The sequence below is a fragment of the Oryctolagus cuniculus genome, chromosome 7 (genome assembly GCF_964237555.1).
Source record: "Oryctolagus cuniculus chromosome 7, mOryCun1.1, whole genome shotgun sequence".
Taxonomy (NCBI): domain Eukaryota; kingdom Metazoa; phylum Chordata; class Mammalia; order Lagomorpha; family Leporidae; genus Oryctolagus; species Oryctolagus cuniculus.
In genome coordinates, this window is record NC_091438.1 from 125,688,658 (window position 1) to 125,703,712 (window position 15,055).

Sequence of the window (15,055 nt, forward strand, 5' to 3'; positions counted from 1 at the left end):
AATATGTGAACTTTGTGGCTATTGGGTGGAAGGCTCTGAAGATATCTATTAGGTCTATTTGGTCTATAGCGTCAATTAGCTCTGCTGTTTCCTTGTTGATTTTCTGTCTGGTTGATCTGTTCATTGGTGAGAGTGGGGTGTTGAAGTCCCCTGTTACTATTGTATTTGAATCTATATTTCCCTTTAAGTCCTTTAGTAATTCTTTCAAGTAGCCAGGCACCCTGTAATTAGGTGCATATGCATTTATAATAGTAATGTCTTCATGTTGGATAGATCCTTTAATCATTATATAATGCCCTTCTTTGTCTCTTACATAGTTTTTATGTTAAAATCTATTTTGTCTGATATTAGGATGGCCACACCAGCTCTTTTTTTTGATTTCTGTTAGCTTGGAATATCTTTTTCCATCCTTTCACTTTCAGTCTGTGTGCATCTTTGCTGATAATGTGTGTTTCCTGAGGGCAGCATATAGATGGATTCTCTTTTTTGATCCAATCAGCTAGTCTGTGCCTCTTGGTAGTAGAGTTAAGGCCATTCACATTCAGTGTGACTACTGTTAAGTACTGTCTTTTCCCAGTCATGTTTCCTAAACGAGCTGTTTATGTATTTTGAGATTTGTTTGTAGCTTATTCTACATTCGCTTTTTTTTTTTTTTTTTGCAGTGAAGTTCTTGTTTTTGTATTTCTGTGTGCAGCACGTCTTTGAGCCAATGTTGTAGGGTTGGATGCGAGGATACAAATTCTTTCAGTTTCTGTTTGTCATGGAAGATCTTTATTTCCCCTTCATTCATAAATGAGAGCTTTGCAGGGTATAGTATTCTAGGTTGGCATTGTTTGTCTTTTTAAAACTTGGAATATATCATGCCATTGTCTCCTTACCTGTAGTATTTGTGATGAGAAGTCTGGGGTGAGTCTGATTAACTTACCCCTAAATGTGATTTGTCATTTCTCTCTGGCACATTTTAGGATTTGTTCTTTGTGTTTCACTGAGCTTAGTGTTGCCACAATGTGTCGTGGTGAATTTCTCTTCTGGTCTAACCTACTGGGGCTCCTGGCTATTTGTTGAATTTTTTTGTTATTATCAATTTGCCTCTGTTGGAAGTTTTCTGATATTATTTCATTGAAAACGCCTTCCAATCCGTTCTCTCTTTCCACACCCTCAGGGAATCCTATTATCCGAACATTACAACACTTGATTGAATCTTGTAGGTCTCCAACCGTAATTTTAATTTTCTAATTTCTTCTTCCTGTGTTTGAACTGACTGTATTATTTTTGGAAGTTTGTCTTCAAATTCTGATATTCACTCTTCTATTTCATTTGTTTAATTTCTGAGGGATTCCACGATGTTTTTTATATGGTCAATTGAGTTTTTCATTTCCAGTATTTCATTCTGGCTTCTCTTTAGGATCTCTAATCCTTGGGCTTGCTTTTTGTTCGGATCTTGAATCTGTTTCTCATTATTTCTAAGTAATCTGATTATTAATTTTCTGAATTCTTTTTCAGGCATGGTTTCAAATTCTTCTTCTTCAGCCTCTATTATGGATGGTTTAGCCTGCTCCATTGGCGAGTTCATAGGTTCTTCTATATTCTTATTCTGGATTTTTCCTTTGTTCTTCAGCATTTTTTTGGCTTATTTTTCAGGTTGATTTCCCTCTGCTATGGGCTGCTGTGGGTCTGTACCAACATCCAGTGTAAGCAGGCAGCTCTACCTTCTAGAGTTTATTTATTTATTTTGGTAATTTGAGTGGGCTGGTGTCAGGGCTTTGAGGTGCCAAGCTCTGCCCCTTGGGGCCAGTTTCCCTGTTCCTTTGTTTGCCCTAATGTGCCTGGTCCTCGTTAGTCAGCCGCTCCCCCTAACTGAGCCCTCTGCATGAGGAGTGAGGGGTAGCTCCAAACCACCTTTAGTCTCCACCCCTGAAATTTCCTCCTTCAGAGTGTGAAAGCAGAGGCCGTTCTCCTTTATGTTCGAATGTAAACAAACAAGATGGCTGCTTTCCACCTGCTGCAGCTCTGATGGGGGGGCGCTGGCGGAGACACCAAAAGATCCTGGCATGTTCAATCCCTCAGTTCATCCCCCTGGATCATGCCCTTTTCCCATGGGCGCTATTCACTTTGTTTTGATTTCCTCGCCCACTCAGTTGTGTGTGTCTCACCTGTCCGTCCCAGGGTGGGTCGGGGGCAGCAGTGGCGGCTGCCTTGTCTCACCTCCCTTTCCAGTGCTGGTGCATGGACTCGGCGGCTGGGGTCCTGAGCCGTGGGTGCCCATGCCCTCCTCGTAGGTCCACCATGTCCCACTAGTTCTGGAAGAGCTTCCTCTGCAGTTTTTTTCCTTAACTTTTTCCTGAAACTACAGAATCTCCACTTTTATTAAACTATCTTTTCCCGGACTATCAGTGTGCTCCCTTCCTATTCCTCCATCTTGGAGCCCTCCGAGTACTGGTTCAGTGATGTGGTCTGCAGTGTAGTTTACCCAGATGGTTCTTTAATGATTTTTTTTTGCCTGGACAATGTGTTAATTGATGAAAGTGGGGTGTTGAGGTGCCCATTACTATCATACGGGAACTTATCTCTCCCTTTAGACTCAATTATGTTTGTTGTATAAAATGGGTGCGCCAGCGTTAGGTGTACATACATTGAAATCATCCTGTATTCTTGTTGAATTTATCCCTCGATTGTTAGAATTGTCGCTTTTTATAGTTTTAGTCTTAAAGTCTGTTTTGTCTGATAAAAGTATAGCTACTCGAGCTTACTTTTGGTTTCTGTCTGCATGGATTTTATTTTTCCATCCTTTCTCTGTCAGTCTGTGTTTGTCTTTTCCTGTAAGGTGAGTTTCTTATAGGCAGCATATTGTTGAACTATACATACATACATACATACATATATATATATGTATAAATATAATACATATAAAAATATTCAGCCAGCCTGTAAGGATTTATTTATTTATTTTAAAGACAGAGTTACAGAGAGACAGAGAGAGAGAGGTCTTCCACCTGCTGGTTCACTCCCAATATGGCCACAATGGCCAGAGCTGTGCTGATCCAAAGCCAGGAGCCAGGAGCTTCTTCTGGATCTCCCATGTTGATGCAGGGGTTTAAGGACTTGGGCCATCTTCTACTGCTTTCCTAGGCACATTAGCAGAGAGCTGGATTGGAAGTAGAGCAGCCGAGACTCAAACTGGTGCCCATATGGGATACTAGCACGGCAGGCAGCAGCTTTACCCACTATGCCACAGCACTGGCTCCCAGCCTGTATTTTTTAACTGGGAAATTTAGACCACTTACATTCAAAGGTATTATTGATAAGTAATGATTTAGTCCTACTATGAAACAATCCTTCTGTTTCTTTTGACTATCCTTTGTCCTTTGTCCTAGTGGATTTAATACTTTTACATGTTTGATTCCGTTTCAATAAGAGTGGACAAAGAGTGTTGAAGGGACACCGGGTCATCTCTGCCACAAGCAGCCTATCATTTGAACTTGGACTGGGTGGGGTTGCTTAAAACAGAAACAGTGTCAGGGATCAGGGACCGTGCTGACCATGAAACTTACATTTATAATTCTGCAATCATGATTCATCCAGATTTGCAGTAGGCCTTACAGGTTAATTTGTAAAGGAAATTGATAACCTCACCACAAAAGTAATTACTGCCATTGTTGTGCCTGAGCGAGTGCTGACAGGAGTGCCACACACTGATACACTTTGGAGTCCTTTATTGCCGGCGATGGAGAGTGGGTTCATGCCCTGAAGATCTCCTGACCCTGAAGCTCAGAGCAATGGGGCTTATAAAGGCACAGACCACAAGGGGGGGAGGGGGAATACATGTTGCTAGGGTCTAGTTGACCTAAAACATATGTGAAACTAATACCAATTACAATCTTGACATCAGTCCAGGTGCCGGCCTGAATCACATGTGGGACATAGACAAATTATAATGTAAACATGAATCCAGGTGCAGCCCATCTGTTTTAAGCTGGAGCGATCATGCCAGGGAATCTCTATGTTCTGCCAAGCGAGGTGCAGTGTACTGTTACTGCCTTCGTTGTAGACCACAGTTAGTTTCAGACCATAGTCTCACAGTGCGGGGTGCTTTCTCAAGATGGAGGCTCAGCTGCTCTAAAATGGAGTCCCTCTTGTCAGGGTTCACTTCAGTGTGAGTTCCAGAATCCCCCAAGCACTCATGACCATAGCCCCCATGGTCGGGTAAGCACTACCTGGCACTACACTGATCAGAGGTTGCCAGTTAAACCAGTGGAATGGAGGCTCCCTCAGCTGGTGAGTGGTCTTCCCCAGGAGTGCACATGGGCACGGAGAAGACACAGGAAAGCTGGGTCAGAGATCTTTGGACGTTGCCAGCTGTTTCTCTAAGAGGCATTTGACACTACTACCTTTGAAGGCTAAGTCCTCTCTATCATTTCACTCATGCTTAGTGGGATACAGGTTTTGTTAACTCCAAGGTGGTGGCTTTTGCGTCTGGGTAAGGGAATTCTTGGTCCCACAATGCACCTGCTTGTGATTGAAACGTGCAGGAAGTCAAGGTGGAGGATGGCCAGAGCGTTCTGGGCCCAGGGTTATGAAGCGCAGTCCTAGGATTGGATGCTATAGCCTTGGGCAGTCTTCACAAATCGTTAATTCTCCCTTTTCAATCACGCCCTACTTCCAATCCTTGAACGAGTTCTAGCCACTCTATCAAATGCCACCACGGCCCAGGCCACATCCACTTCCCTTCAGCTCCACCTCTGCCATTGTCTCTTCCCTGTGCTGTTGCAACAGCTTCCTAACTGTTGTGCGGCTCCGCTCTTGCCCTTCTCACACCTCCGTGCAGCAGAAGCAAAATTTCCTCGAAACTCAAGTCGCTGCACAACCCGCTGGTGGGCGAAGTCCTCTGAAGTCCTCCTCTGCACTTAAAAACAAGTCTGCCTGTCTCAGTGGCCTCAGATGAGTGATGAGTCTGGAAATCATTAAGACATGCCTGGTTGGGTTCCCCAGAGGTGGTGGGTACCAGGAAAACATGCAGAAGGTCCTTTATAATATTCTAATGAAGGCTTTCTCAGCCAAGACTCAAAGCCTAGAAACCCTAAAGAAAGGTTTATGTGGGGTCTACGCTGTGTCACAGCAGGTCAAGCTACCCCCTATAGTGCTGGCACCCCACATGGGCACCAGTTCGAGTCCAGGAAGCTCTACTTCCCATCCAGCTCTCTGCTATGGCCTGGGAAGGTGGTAGAAGATGACCCAAGTCCTTGAGTTCCTGCACCCACGTGGGAGACCTACAAGAAGCTCCTGGCTTTGGATCAGCCCAGTTCTGGCAGTTACGGCTGTTTAGGGAGTGAATCAGTAGATGAAAGATCTGTGTGTGTGTGTGTGTGTGTGTGTGTCTGTAACTCTGCCTTTCAAATAAAATAATTAAATCCTTTAAAAAAGGATAAAGATTTATGTATCTTACTTCATAAACATTTAAAAGTTCCATATGGTAAAAGCCATCATATGGGCTGGTGCTGTGGGCAGTAGGTTAAACTTTCACCTACAAGGGCTGCCATCCCACATGGGCACCAGTTCAAGTCCTGGCTGTTCTGCTTCCAATCGGTTCCCATCTAAAGTGCCTGGGAAAGCAGCACAAGATGGCCCAAATGCTTAGGCTCCTGCCACCCACGTGGGAGACCCCGATGAAGGTCCTAGCTCTTGGCTTTGGCCTGGCCCAGCACTGGCCGTTCACCTCTCTCTCTCTCTCTCTCTCTCTGCTTCTCTTCTCTCTGTGTAACTGTGACTTTCAAGTAAAATAAATCTTAAAAAAAAATGCAAAACTAATTTTATGAGTAGAATTGATTTAAGGCCGGTGCTGCGGCTCACTAGGCTAATCCTCTGCCTGCAGCGCCGGCACCCCAGGTTCTAGTCCCAGTTGGGGCGCCGGATTCTGTCCCGGTTGCCCCTCTTCCAGGCCAGCTCTCTGCTGTGGCCAGGGAAGTGCAGTGGAGGATGGCCCAAGTGCTTGGGCCCTGCACCCCATGGGAGACCAGGAGGAAGTGCTTGGCTCCTGGCTTTGGATCAGCGTGGTGCACCAGCCGCAGTGGCCATTGGAGGGTGAACCAATGGTAAAGGAAGACCTTTCTTTCTGTCTTTCTCTCTCACTGTCTAACTCTGCCTGTCAAAAAAAAAAAAAAAAAAAAAAAAAAAACAAACCCAAAGAGACAAAACAAAACCAACTTTGGGAGCCAGCTCTGTGGCATAGCGGGTAAAGCTGCCACCTGCAGTGTCGGCATCCCATATGGGTGCTGGTTCGAGTCCCGGCTGCTCCACTTCCAATCCAGCTCTCTGTTATGGCCTGGGAAAGCAGAGGAAGATGGCCCAAGTTCTTCGACCCCTGCACCCGTGTGGGAGACCTGGAAGAGGTTCCTGGATCCTGCCTTTGGATTGGCCCAACTCCATCAGTTGCGGCCATCTGAGGAGTGAACCAGCGGATGGAAGACCTTTTCCCCTCTCTTTCTCTGCCTCTCTTTCTCCCTCTGTGTAACTCTAACTTTCAAATAAATAAATAAATCTTTTAAAAAATAATCAGTGCTTCCCCTTCTCTCGTTAAAAAAAAGGAAAACTGGCATATTTGTAGTTTTTCTTGAAAAAGATCAATGTATTTATTTCTGTAGTAAATGTTTGCAGTTCACCAAAGGAATTTACATATATTTATGTATTAAGAACTGAAATAAAGACAACTTCGTAAATAGAATGAGGAACACTTAAAGTAAAAGAATGGGAAAAATAACAAATAAAAGTTATATATATAAATATTCGAAGATTATTTATTTTATATATTATTATTTATTATTTATTATATATTATATTATTATATACTATTGTATATATTACTTATATACAATATACTTGTATAAAGAATTCATATCAATCCACAAGAAAAAAGAGAATCCAATACAAAAACAAACATAGACAATGTACACACATGAATCACAGAGGAAAAAAAAAGATAAAAATGGCCCAGGAAACAGCCTTTGAAATAATAAAGAACTTAAATATCCACTGGGAAAAATAATGAAGTACATCATAGTACATCCATATTAAAGAATACCATGGAGCCACCTTAAGGAATGAGGTGGGTTTTTATTTAGTGAAAAACCAAGAACAATGCAGATATAATGCCTTTATAAGAACACATACATACATATGTACACATGGAACATTCTGGAAAAAGTCTGAAAGAATGCACACGAAAATATTCTGTTTTAGGAAAAGCATTGGTTTTGGGAGAGACTTGGTCAGAGTATGGAATGTAGGCTTGGTGAAGTGGGATTTTCAGCCTTCTAAGTGCTTTTCTAATATTGCAAATAGTTTACGGTGAACTTACACACCTCCCCCCCCCCCACCTGTGGGACTCTGAAAACTACTTTAAAAGCAACAGAAAATACACTGAAGTCACCTGACAAAGTGCTTGGTATATGGCACTAACAGTAGTCAGACTCCAACAGAAAAAATCCAAAACTCTCCCACAGTCACACGGAAACAGACACGGGCATCACTCCACGTTACTTAAAAGTGTGTTTGCATAACAGGCTGCTCCCAAGGTGCCCTTGCCTCCCCACCCCCACTCTCCCAGGACACTTTGGTTGCCCTGCATTTGCCTGGGCTATTAGCTGTGAATTTAACTTGAAAACAAAATGCATTTAATCACCATACCCTGGGATTGGACATGCAGGGAGTTTCTGCAGGCGCAAGTGGATCCCATTCTTAGGTTTGAGGATGACGTGGTTGGAGGAGGCCAGAGGCGTGGGGGAAGCTGGGGCCACTTTGAACCGGAGCAAAATCAAGGCGATGGCCACCTTCAACTCGAGCATGGCGAACTGCTGCCCGATGCAGTTCCTGCAGAGAGCGGGGGAAGGAAGAGATGTTTGCAGAGGGGATGCTTGTCAGATTCCTTAATAAGTTACCGGAGCAACAAGGGAGAACCCAGCAAAGCGGCGTTTTCATACTCAATGCCGTGGGAACTTCGGGACTTTTGATCAGCACTGTTTCCTGTGAGGCTCCAGTGTGCTGTCCTCCCCACGAGGCAGCACTGAAGCCACTCAGAGAGTGGCTCCTCCCGCACTGAGCCGGTGGTGAGCAACCACATCCACCCCTGGGTCACTGCTGAGGCCAGCTACACGGTGTGTGGCAGGGAAAGGATGTCCTTTGCGACTTCAGCTGACCCTATAAGGGGCTCGGATAGGCACTGAGTCCATCTCACGGTCAGGGGAGAAGGTGGGGTTCCAGGGCAGAGTTTAGAGGACAGAGAGGCTGAAGGGAGCATGCTGGTCCCTAACCAGACACTTCTGTGTATTCTGAACAGCTTCAGGCGTTCTCACCGTGAACCAGCTGAGAATGGCAAGAAGGCATGAGGATGTCTCTGAGCAGAATTCTCCTTAGAGAACCTCGAAGGGTCGAACACCTGAAATGACAGCAGAGCGCCACCGCCAACTCCCAGACAGCACTGAACACATTTCTTCAGCGACTACCTAGTGCTGACCAACAGACGTACAATATGGATCATGTGTGAAGTTTAAAGTGTTCTGGTAAACACATTTTTTAAAATAAAAGGCAAAACTGGGGCTGGCGCTGTGACATTGTGGATAAAGTCGCCGCCTGTGATGCCGGCATCCCATATGGGCACCAGTTCAAGACCCGGCTGCTCCACTTCCTATCCAGCTCTCTGCTGTGGCCTGGGAAAGCAGTAGAAGATGGCCCAAGTCCTTGGGCCCTGCACCCACGTGGGAGACCTGGAAGAAGCTCCTGGCTCCTGGCTTCAGATCAGCGCAGCTCCAGCTGTCGCAGCCAATTGGGGAGTGAACCATCAGATGGAAGATCTCTCTCTCTCTCTCTCTCTCTCTCTCTGCCTCTCCTCCTCTCTCTGTGTAACTGTGACTTTCGAGTAAAATAAATAAATCTTTTTTAAAAAAGGCAAAACTAATTTTATGAGTAGAATTGATTTAACCAAAACTTGTTCTGACATGCAATCAAAATAAATAGTTATTGAGGAGGTATTTCACTTTTTGTCTGGTGTTGTGTCTTCAGAATTCAGTGCATCCGTTACACGGACAGCACATCTCAGCTCCGAGAAGGCACATTTCAAGTGCTCAGCAACAGTTTTGGCTAACCGCCGCTCCACTGGACACCGCGCCTCCTGACCTGCAGACCCTGGCTGGCCTCCTAATGGGCTTGTCTGCTATTCAGACTAAGTAGGAGGGAGGCAAAAAGCCTGCCGTGGTAACTGGTCTGGTCTTCACCTTGGAGGTGAGAGTGCATCCACTTGGAAGTGAGGCTGAGATGAGTGGGAGGTCAGTTGTTACTGGGACAAGTGTAACAGAGCTTGACCTCACAGGCCTCTGTGAAAGAAGGCTGGGAGTGTTTCGAGGTTCAGGAACTCAAGTAAATTAAAATCATATTGTTGTGAAACTCACAGGAAAAAAGAAAAAAGGAAGAGGAGGAAGTGTGGACTATCTTCTCAGACTTGTTCTATGAAATACATGAAATCTGTTCTCTTTATAGTAATAAAAATAAAAAAAGAAACAGTACCTCTTGGAAGTAAAGATAAGAAACTAAGAGTGTGCTGAGCCAATTTCCCTGTGGGACCAGCACACTGAAGGCGCCAAACTCTAAGAAGCTGCCATGGAGATGTGAGAAGCGCCTCAAGTACTTTTCGTGTTTGCCACCAAGCTAGACTTTAACTGGATGTCAAATTTGTAGTCTACATGCGCCCACTTGACAGATATTTCTTCTTCTGATGAATGTAATAGCTAAACTTCAGGTGACTTTCCTGCTGTTGAACTAAATAAGTATTTCAAAAAAATGATAAAGCAATAGGCAATGTGTAGTAAGAAACAAACAAACACTGAATCGAAGATCTCAGGCTTGCTTCAATCTTTTTTTGCCTGTCTAGATGTTCTCTCCTTTCTCCCTCCCTCTTCAGGGCTCCAGGAAGCTGGCGCCCATGGCTTCCTGTTGGGTTTGGTCAGTAAGAGGCATTGACAGGGCATCTGGAGAGAGGGAGAGTTGAGGGCTTCTGTTCCCCGGGCTCCTTGCCACTGGCTGCATCAGTGTGATCGTGTCTCTCCACAGCTTTCCCCAGAAGCACCCTCCTTCCAGGCTCTGTACCCTTCCCTCCCATGCCTGCCAGGCCACAAGGACCAAGCACTTCTGGTAGGGATTTGCTCCACTTTTCCTCAAACCCATTCATATCTTTGTTAATAGTTCCTTTATAAAATATTCAAACTGCCCAACTTGAGCACGTCATGGATTTCTGCCTGGGAATCTTTTCCATCCAGCAAAAGCGAGTTACCTGGAGTACACAATTAACAGATCACAATCTGACATCCAGCTAAGGGCAGGACCACAGACTGTGGGGGCTGAGAACAGACTGTGTGGCATCAGTGGACCTGTTCATTCAAAGGTAAAGACAGAACAGGAACAGAAGAGGATAACTTCATTTGAGTGCAAAAGGTTTTAAAAATTATCTATCTATCTATCTATCTATCTATCTATCTACCTATCTACCTATCTAATCTAGGCATCCATCTATTTATTTATTTTGAAAGGCAGAGACAGAGAATCTTCTATCTGCTGGTTCACTCCCCAAACACCTGCAACAGCTGGGGCTGGGCCAGGCTGAAGCCAGGAGCCAGGAACTCAATTTGAATCTCCTATGTAGGTGGCAGGGATCCTTGCTGCTTCCCAGGGTGTCCAACAGCAGGAAGCTGGATCCGAAATGGAGCTGGGACTTGAACTTCAACCAGGGATATGGGAATATGCCCCATATGATCTTTTATTGGTTTGTGCTTATTTTTGTTTTCTTTGTATCATTTGCCTTAACTGAGGGGCCACTTGCAGGCTCGCTTGCCAGAAGGTGAACAGCACAAAACTCGCTCTTCGAAGTGTGTGTGCGTGTATGTGTGTGTGTGTGTGTGTGTGAGAGAGCCACACCTTTGGGTTCTTCCAGACAGCAGGGTTGTGGTGAAGACCCCAGATGCTGAGGACCACGATCATTCCTGAGAAAGGAGGGAAAGAAAAGAGGTTTGCACTGGCATCTTAGTTTTCAAAACAGCGATTTAATTGGATTACATGGTTCCACTTTAAGGAGCAGTTGGTGCCATGTCAGAATCATAAACTATGCTTATGGCTTCTATTATCTTTGGAAATTACTTAAATCTCTGTTATGGCCTCTAAATCTCCCCCTGAGACAGTTTGGGTGCAAAGAACCAGAGTTGAATTCCATCATGTGGCTCCAATGGCAAGTTCCTGTCACTGCTGTTGATACGTGGACGGTATGAAATTTCTGGAAATGTCCATGTGGTTCAGCATGGAAGGGAGGAGAATGTGAGGATTACTGGGCTAACAGAAGCTGTTCTGATGAAGTGAGTCTGGGTCTGTCAACGGAGTTGCAGTGACAGCGGCAGCTGTCGGCTACAACAGCACTGTTGGCTGTTTCCTAAGGCCGGCATCAGCGGACCACTGCTCAGACACCTGTGCCGTTCTGGGCCACCTTAGGTTCCTTGCACCGGCCTCCGACAGCTCTGCCCACATCGGCCAACCTCAACTGCACAGTGTGCTCCCCCAGTGGGTTTCTGGCTCATCACAAATGTTTAAAAGGGTTTCAGAAACTGTCAAACACTGCACATGTGTCTGTTAAGATCACGCTCAAGGGGAAAACCAGGTAAGGTGTTTGAAGGGCTCTGTGTGAACTATGGAGTGGTGCACGCTTGTGAGAGTGACTACGGTGATGAGGACAAAGACCCCACCCTGGTGTACGCCCCTCTTTCTCCTTCCTGGGTCTCCCGGATAGAGATAAACTTGCTCAGCTCCCTCAGCTCCCATGAGGTTTCAAACTTGGTCAGACAACGATGACCTCAGCACCAATGTCCCCCAGGGGAAGAAACGCGGGGCTGGGGTTCCGGGGGTGTGACTTCCGGGCTTAGTTTTGCTGCACCTGGCTATGCGTCTTTGGGAAAGTCATTGCAATTCACATTTTCTGAGCTCTTAAGGTGCCCAAACCTAAGCCAGCTGTCCTCAGGATTATCTTTGACTTCTCTGACAGCTCAGGAACCTTGCAGTGTTTGTCACTGTGGTCCCTAGGAGCCCACTGTCTTCAGGAAGTGCTTAGGAAGAGAGGGCAGAGACCTGCAGGCAGCGCGCGGCCGTCCGGGAAGGTGAGGGGCTTGCTGAGTTCTCTGGAAACGGCCGGGACTGGAGGAAACAGGCGGAACGTCTCGCTGATGCACATTGAGGTGAAGCACAGCTCGTCCAGCTGCTCCCTGGGGGACAGGGAGGGGACTCAGAGGCCACATCCAGTTTGTCAACACGGATCTGTCCTTCTATTTGATCTTTTTTGGGTAAATATCAGCCAGGTGTTAACTCTACTTTGCCATCAGTTTATGTAACAGAATATTAAAACGAGACTCTTTATGCCGCGGGTCAGAGACAGAGGTCCCAGAGAAGAGGATGCAAACAGGTGACAAACATCCTGATTGCAAAGTTAAACTGCCAGCACAGGGTCTCTAAGGCGGTGACTGCACTTCCTAGTTCAGCATCCGGAGCAAGAACGCACAGGGATGGCTGAGGATAGAGGAGAGAGGCTTAAGAATTACAAGAGAAAAAAAACCCTGGAAGAGAGTTGTTGGCATGGTGGAAGCTGTGGAGATTGGAGAGTGCTTCCCCATCTCCATCAAAGGGAGCCTTCAAGAGGATCAATCAGATGGGGAGGTGCTCCCTGGACTGTGGGGAGCTCCGGACGGACACAAGAGGCTGTGGCTCAGAACACAGAGAGAGGCAGGAGACAGCAGCTGAGCCAGGCGGAAAAGCGCAAGTGTGTTCTCGGAACCAAACGGACCAGTGGGAGAGGTCTGGAACCGACCTGAGAAAGATTCTGCTTAAAGCCCAGAACTCCTCCGTCCCGTAACTCACCAGCGGTGAGTTCTCGTGATGGCGTTCCACGAACCCCGGAGAGTCAGGGGAGCAAGGGATCCCCATCAAGTCCTCTGGGCACGGCCACAGTCACACCAGCCCCTGTCTCCTTGCCCCTGCTCCTCCGGGAACCGTGTCAGGACTGGTTTGGAAGAGCAGCTGCTAGGTGGACGAGAAGGTCAGCAAGATTAGCCAAGCAGAAGCCCTCAACCAGCCATGCAGGCTCCCGGGCCCCAGGAAGCACCAAGCAGGGACTGAAGGGGGAGCTCCAAGAGGACGAGTGTTGGAAGGTCTTGTTATGTCTCTGGGCCAGTTCACTGATGTGAGCCCTGTTGTGATGCAAGCGGATGGGAACTCTATGAGATCCACTCAGGATTTTCTCCAGAGACGAAAAGGGCTGGTCCTGTGGCGCACGTCTGAAGTGTTAGCAGAGGAATACAGTCGCTTTTTTTTTTTTTTTTAAATTAGCATCCTGGCTAGTCAGGTTGGTTCACTAAAATGACTGCATTTATCTGGTCTCATTGCTTTATTGTGTTTGTATTTGCTTTTCTGATGACTTATTTTGAATGTAGGCTTTGGTCACGTGGTAATGTGAAATTTTAATTTTGAACTCTTTCCTCTGCAAGCTCAGGATAAGACAGAGTAATTCTACTTGCCCTGCAACTTTGTATAATTAATAAAAACAATTTTTTTCCGTATCAGTCATGGTGCAAGAAAACAAAAAGAAAAGTTGAAAAACTCTTTAGCTTCCTCACTGTTTGGAGTGTGTTGTTTTATTGTTATTGGGGAGCAGAGTGAAGTTTCAGAATTCCATGTACAAATTAAATTATATGTGACTATAAGTGTGTATTACAGAGTAAAAACTCTTCCCTATAATATTATTGGCAGTTCTCTCATTAAAATAAATGGTAGTAAGTAGATCCTCTGGGCTTAGTTTTCTCACCTGACAAGGATTGCTTTATTGTTTTCACATTTAGAACAAGCAGACATGGGACAGTCAATATTTGAGTTGTATAGATATCCACTCTAATCAAGGGTAAAGTATCAAATTCGCATTAGGAGGTGATGTCCAGTGTCTCCAAATTCAGTAAACAATTAAAAAACAATGACTTGTCAAGATGGGAGAATAGGAGGTTCCCCACTTGGAATCCCCTCTAATAATAAATTCGCAGCCATACACAGATGGCGTATCTTGTGAGAGGCACTACCTGATCTGAAAGTCTACTACAAAGCTATGGTAATCAAGACAGCATGGTGCTTTCACAAAACAGACACATGAACCATGGAATAGGACAGAGGCCAGAAGCACATCCACACCTTTGTGGCCACTTAATCTCAACAGAGGTGCCAAGAACACAATGGGTGTTAATCTCTTCAGCGAATGGTGTAGAGAAAACTGGACATCCATGTGTAGAAGGACAGACTGGACCCCGCTCTCACTCCATATACAAAAGCAACTCAAAATGCAGTAAAGACTTAAACATAAGAACTGAAGCAGTGGGGGCCGGCACTGTGGTGTAGCGGGTAAAAGCTGCCGCCTGCAATACCAGCATACAATATGGGCACCAGTTTAAGACCTGGCTGCTCCACTTCTGATCCAGCTCTCTGCTGTGGCCTGGGAAAGCAGTAGAAGATGGCCCAAGTCCTTGGGCCCCTGCACCCATGTGGGAGACCCAGAGGAAGTTCCTGGCTCCTGGCTTTGGATCAGCGCAGCTCCAGCTTTTGTGGCTATCTGGGGAGTGAACCATTGGATGGAAGACCTCTCTCTCTCTCTCTCTGTGCCTCTCCTTCTCTCTCTGTGTAACCAACTTTCAAGTAAATAAATAAATCTTTAAAAACAAACAAACAAAAAATCTGGAGCAGTAAAAACTACTAGCAAAAGAAAAGACATGGGAGAAAATTTCTTGATATTGATCTTGACAAAGATTTTTTTTTGATACAATATCCAAAGCACAGGCAACAAAAGCAAAAATATAGAAATGTACTGATGGTATCAAATTTAAAATCTATGCACAAGGGGCCCAAGCACTTGGGCCATCTTCCCCTGCTTTCACAGGCCATCAGCAGGGAGCTGGATTGGAAGCGGAGCAGCCAGGACTCACTGTTGCCCATATGGGATGCC

The 15,055-nt window shown here is 45.6% G+C and overlaps 1 protein-coding gene across 1 annotated transcript in view; it reads right to left on the bottom strand.

Moving 5' to 3' along the window:
• Positions 1–7,087: 7,087 nt before the first annotated feature.
• CYP4X1 (cytochrome P450 family 4 subfamily X member 1) overlaps positions 7,088–15,055 on the bottom strand; it is a 54,686-nt gene continuing 46,718 nt past the window's right edge. The window contains exons 9-12 of the mRNA XM_002715659.5: positions 12,151–12,284; positions 10,957–11,021; positions 8,346–8,428; positions 7,088–7,863 (exon numbers count right to left, since the gene is read on the bottom strand). Coding sequence (XP_002715705.1) covers positions 7,668–7,863; positions 8,346–8,428; positions 10,957–11,021; positions 12,151–12,284 — 478 coding nt within the window. The 3' untranslated portion in view covers positions 7,088–7,667. The remainder of the gene's footprint in view (positions 7,864–8,345; positions 8,429–10,956; positions 11,022–12,150; positions 12,285–15,055) is intronic.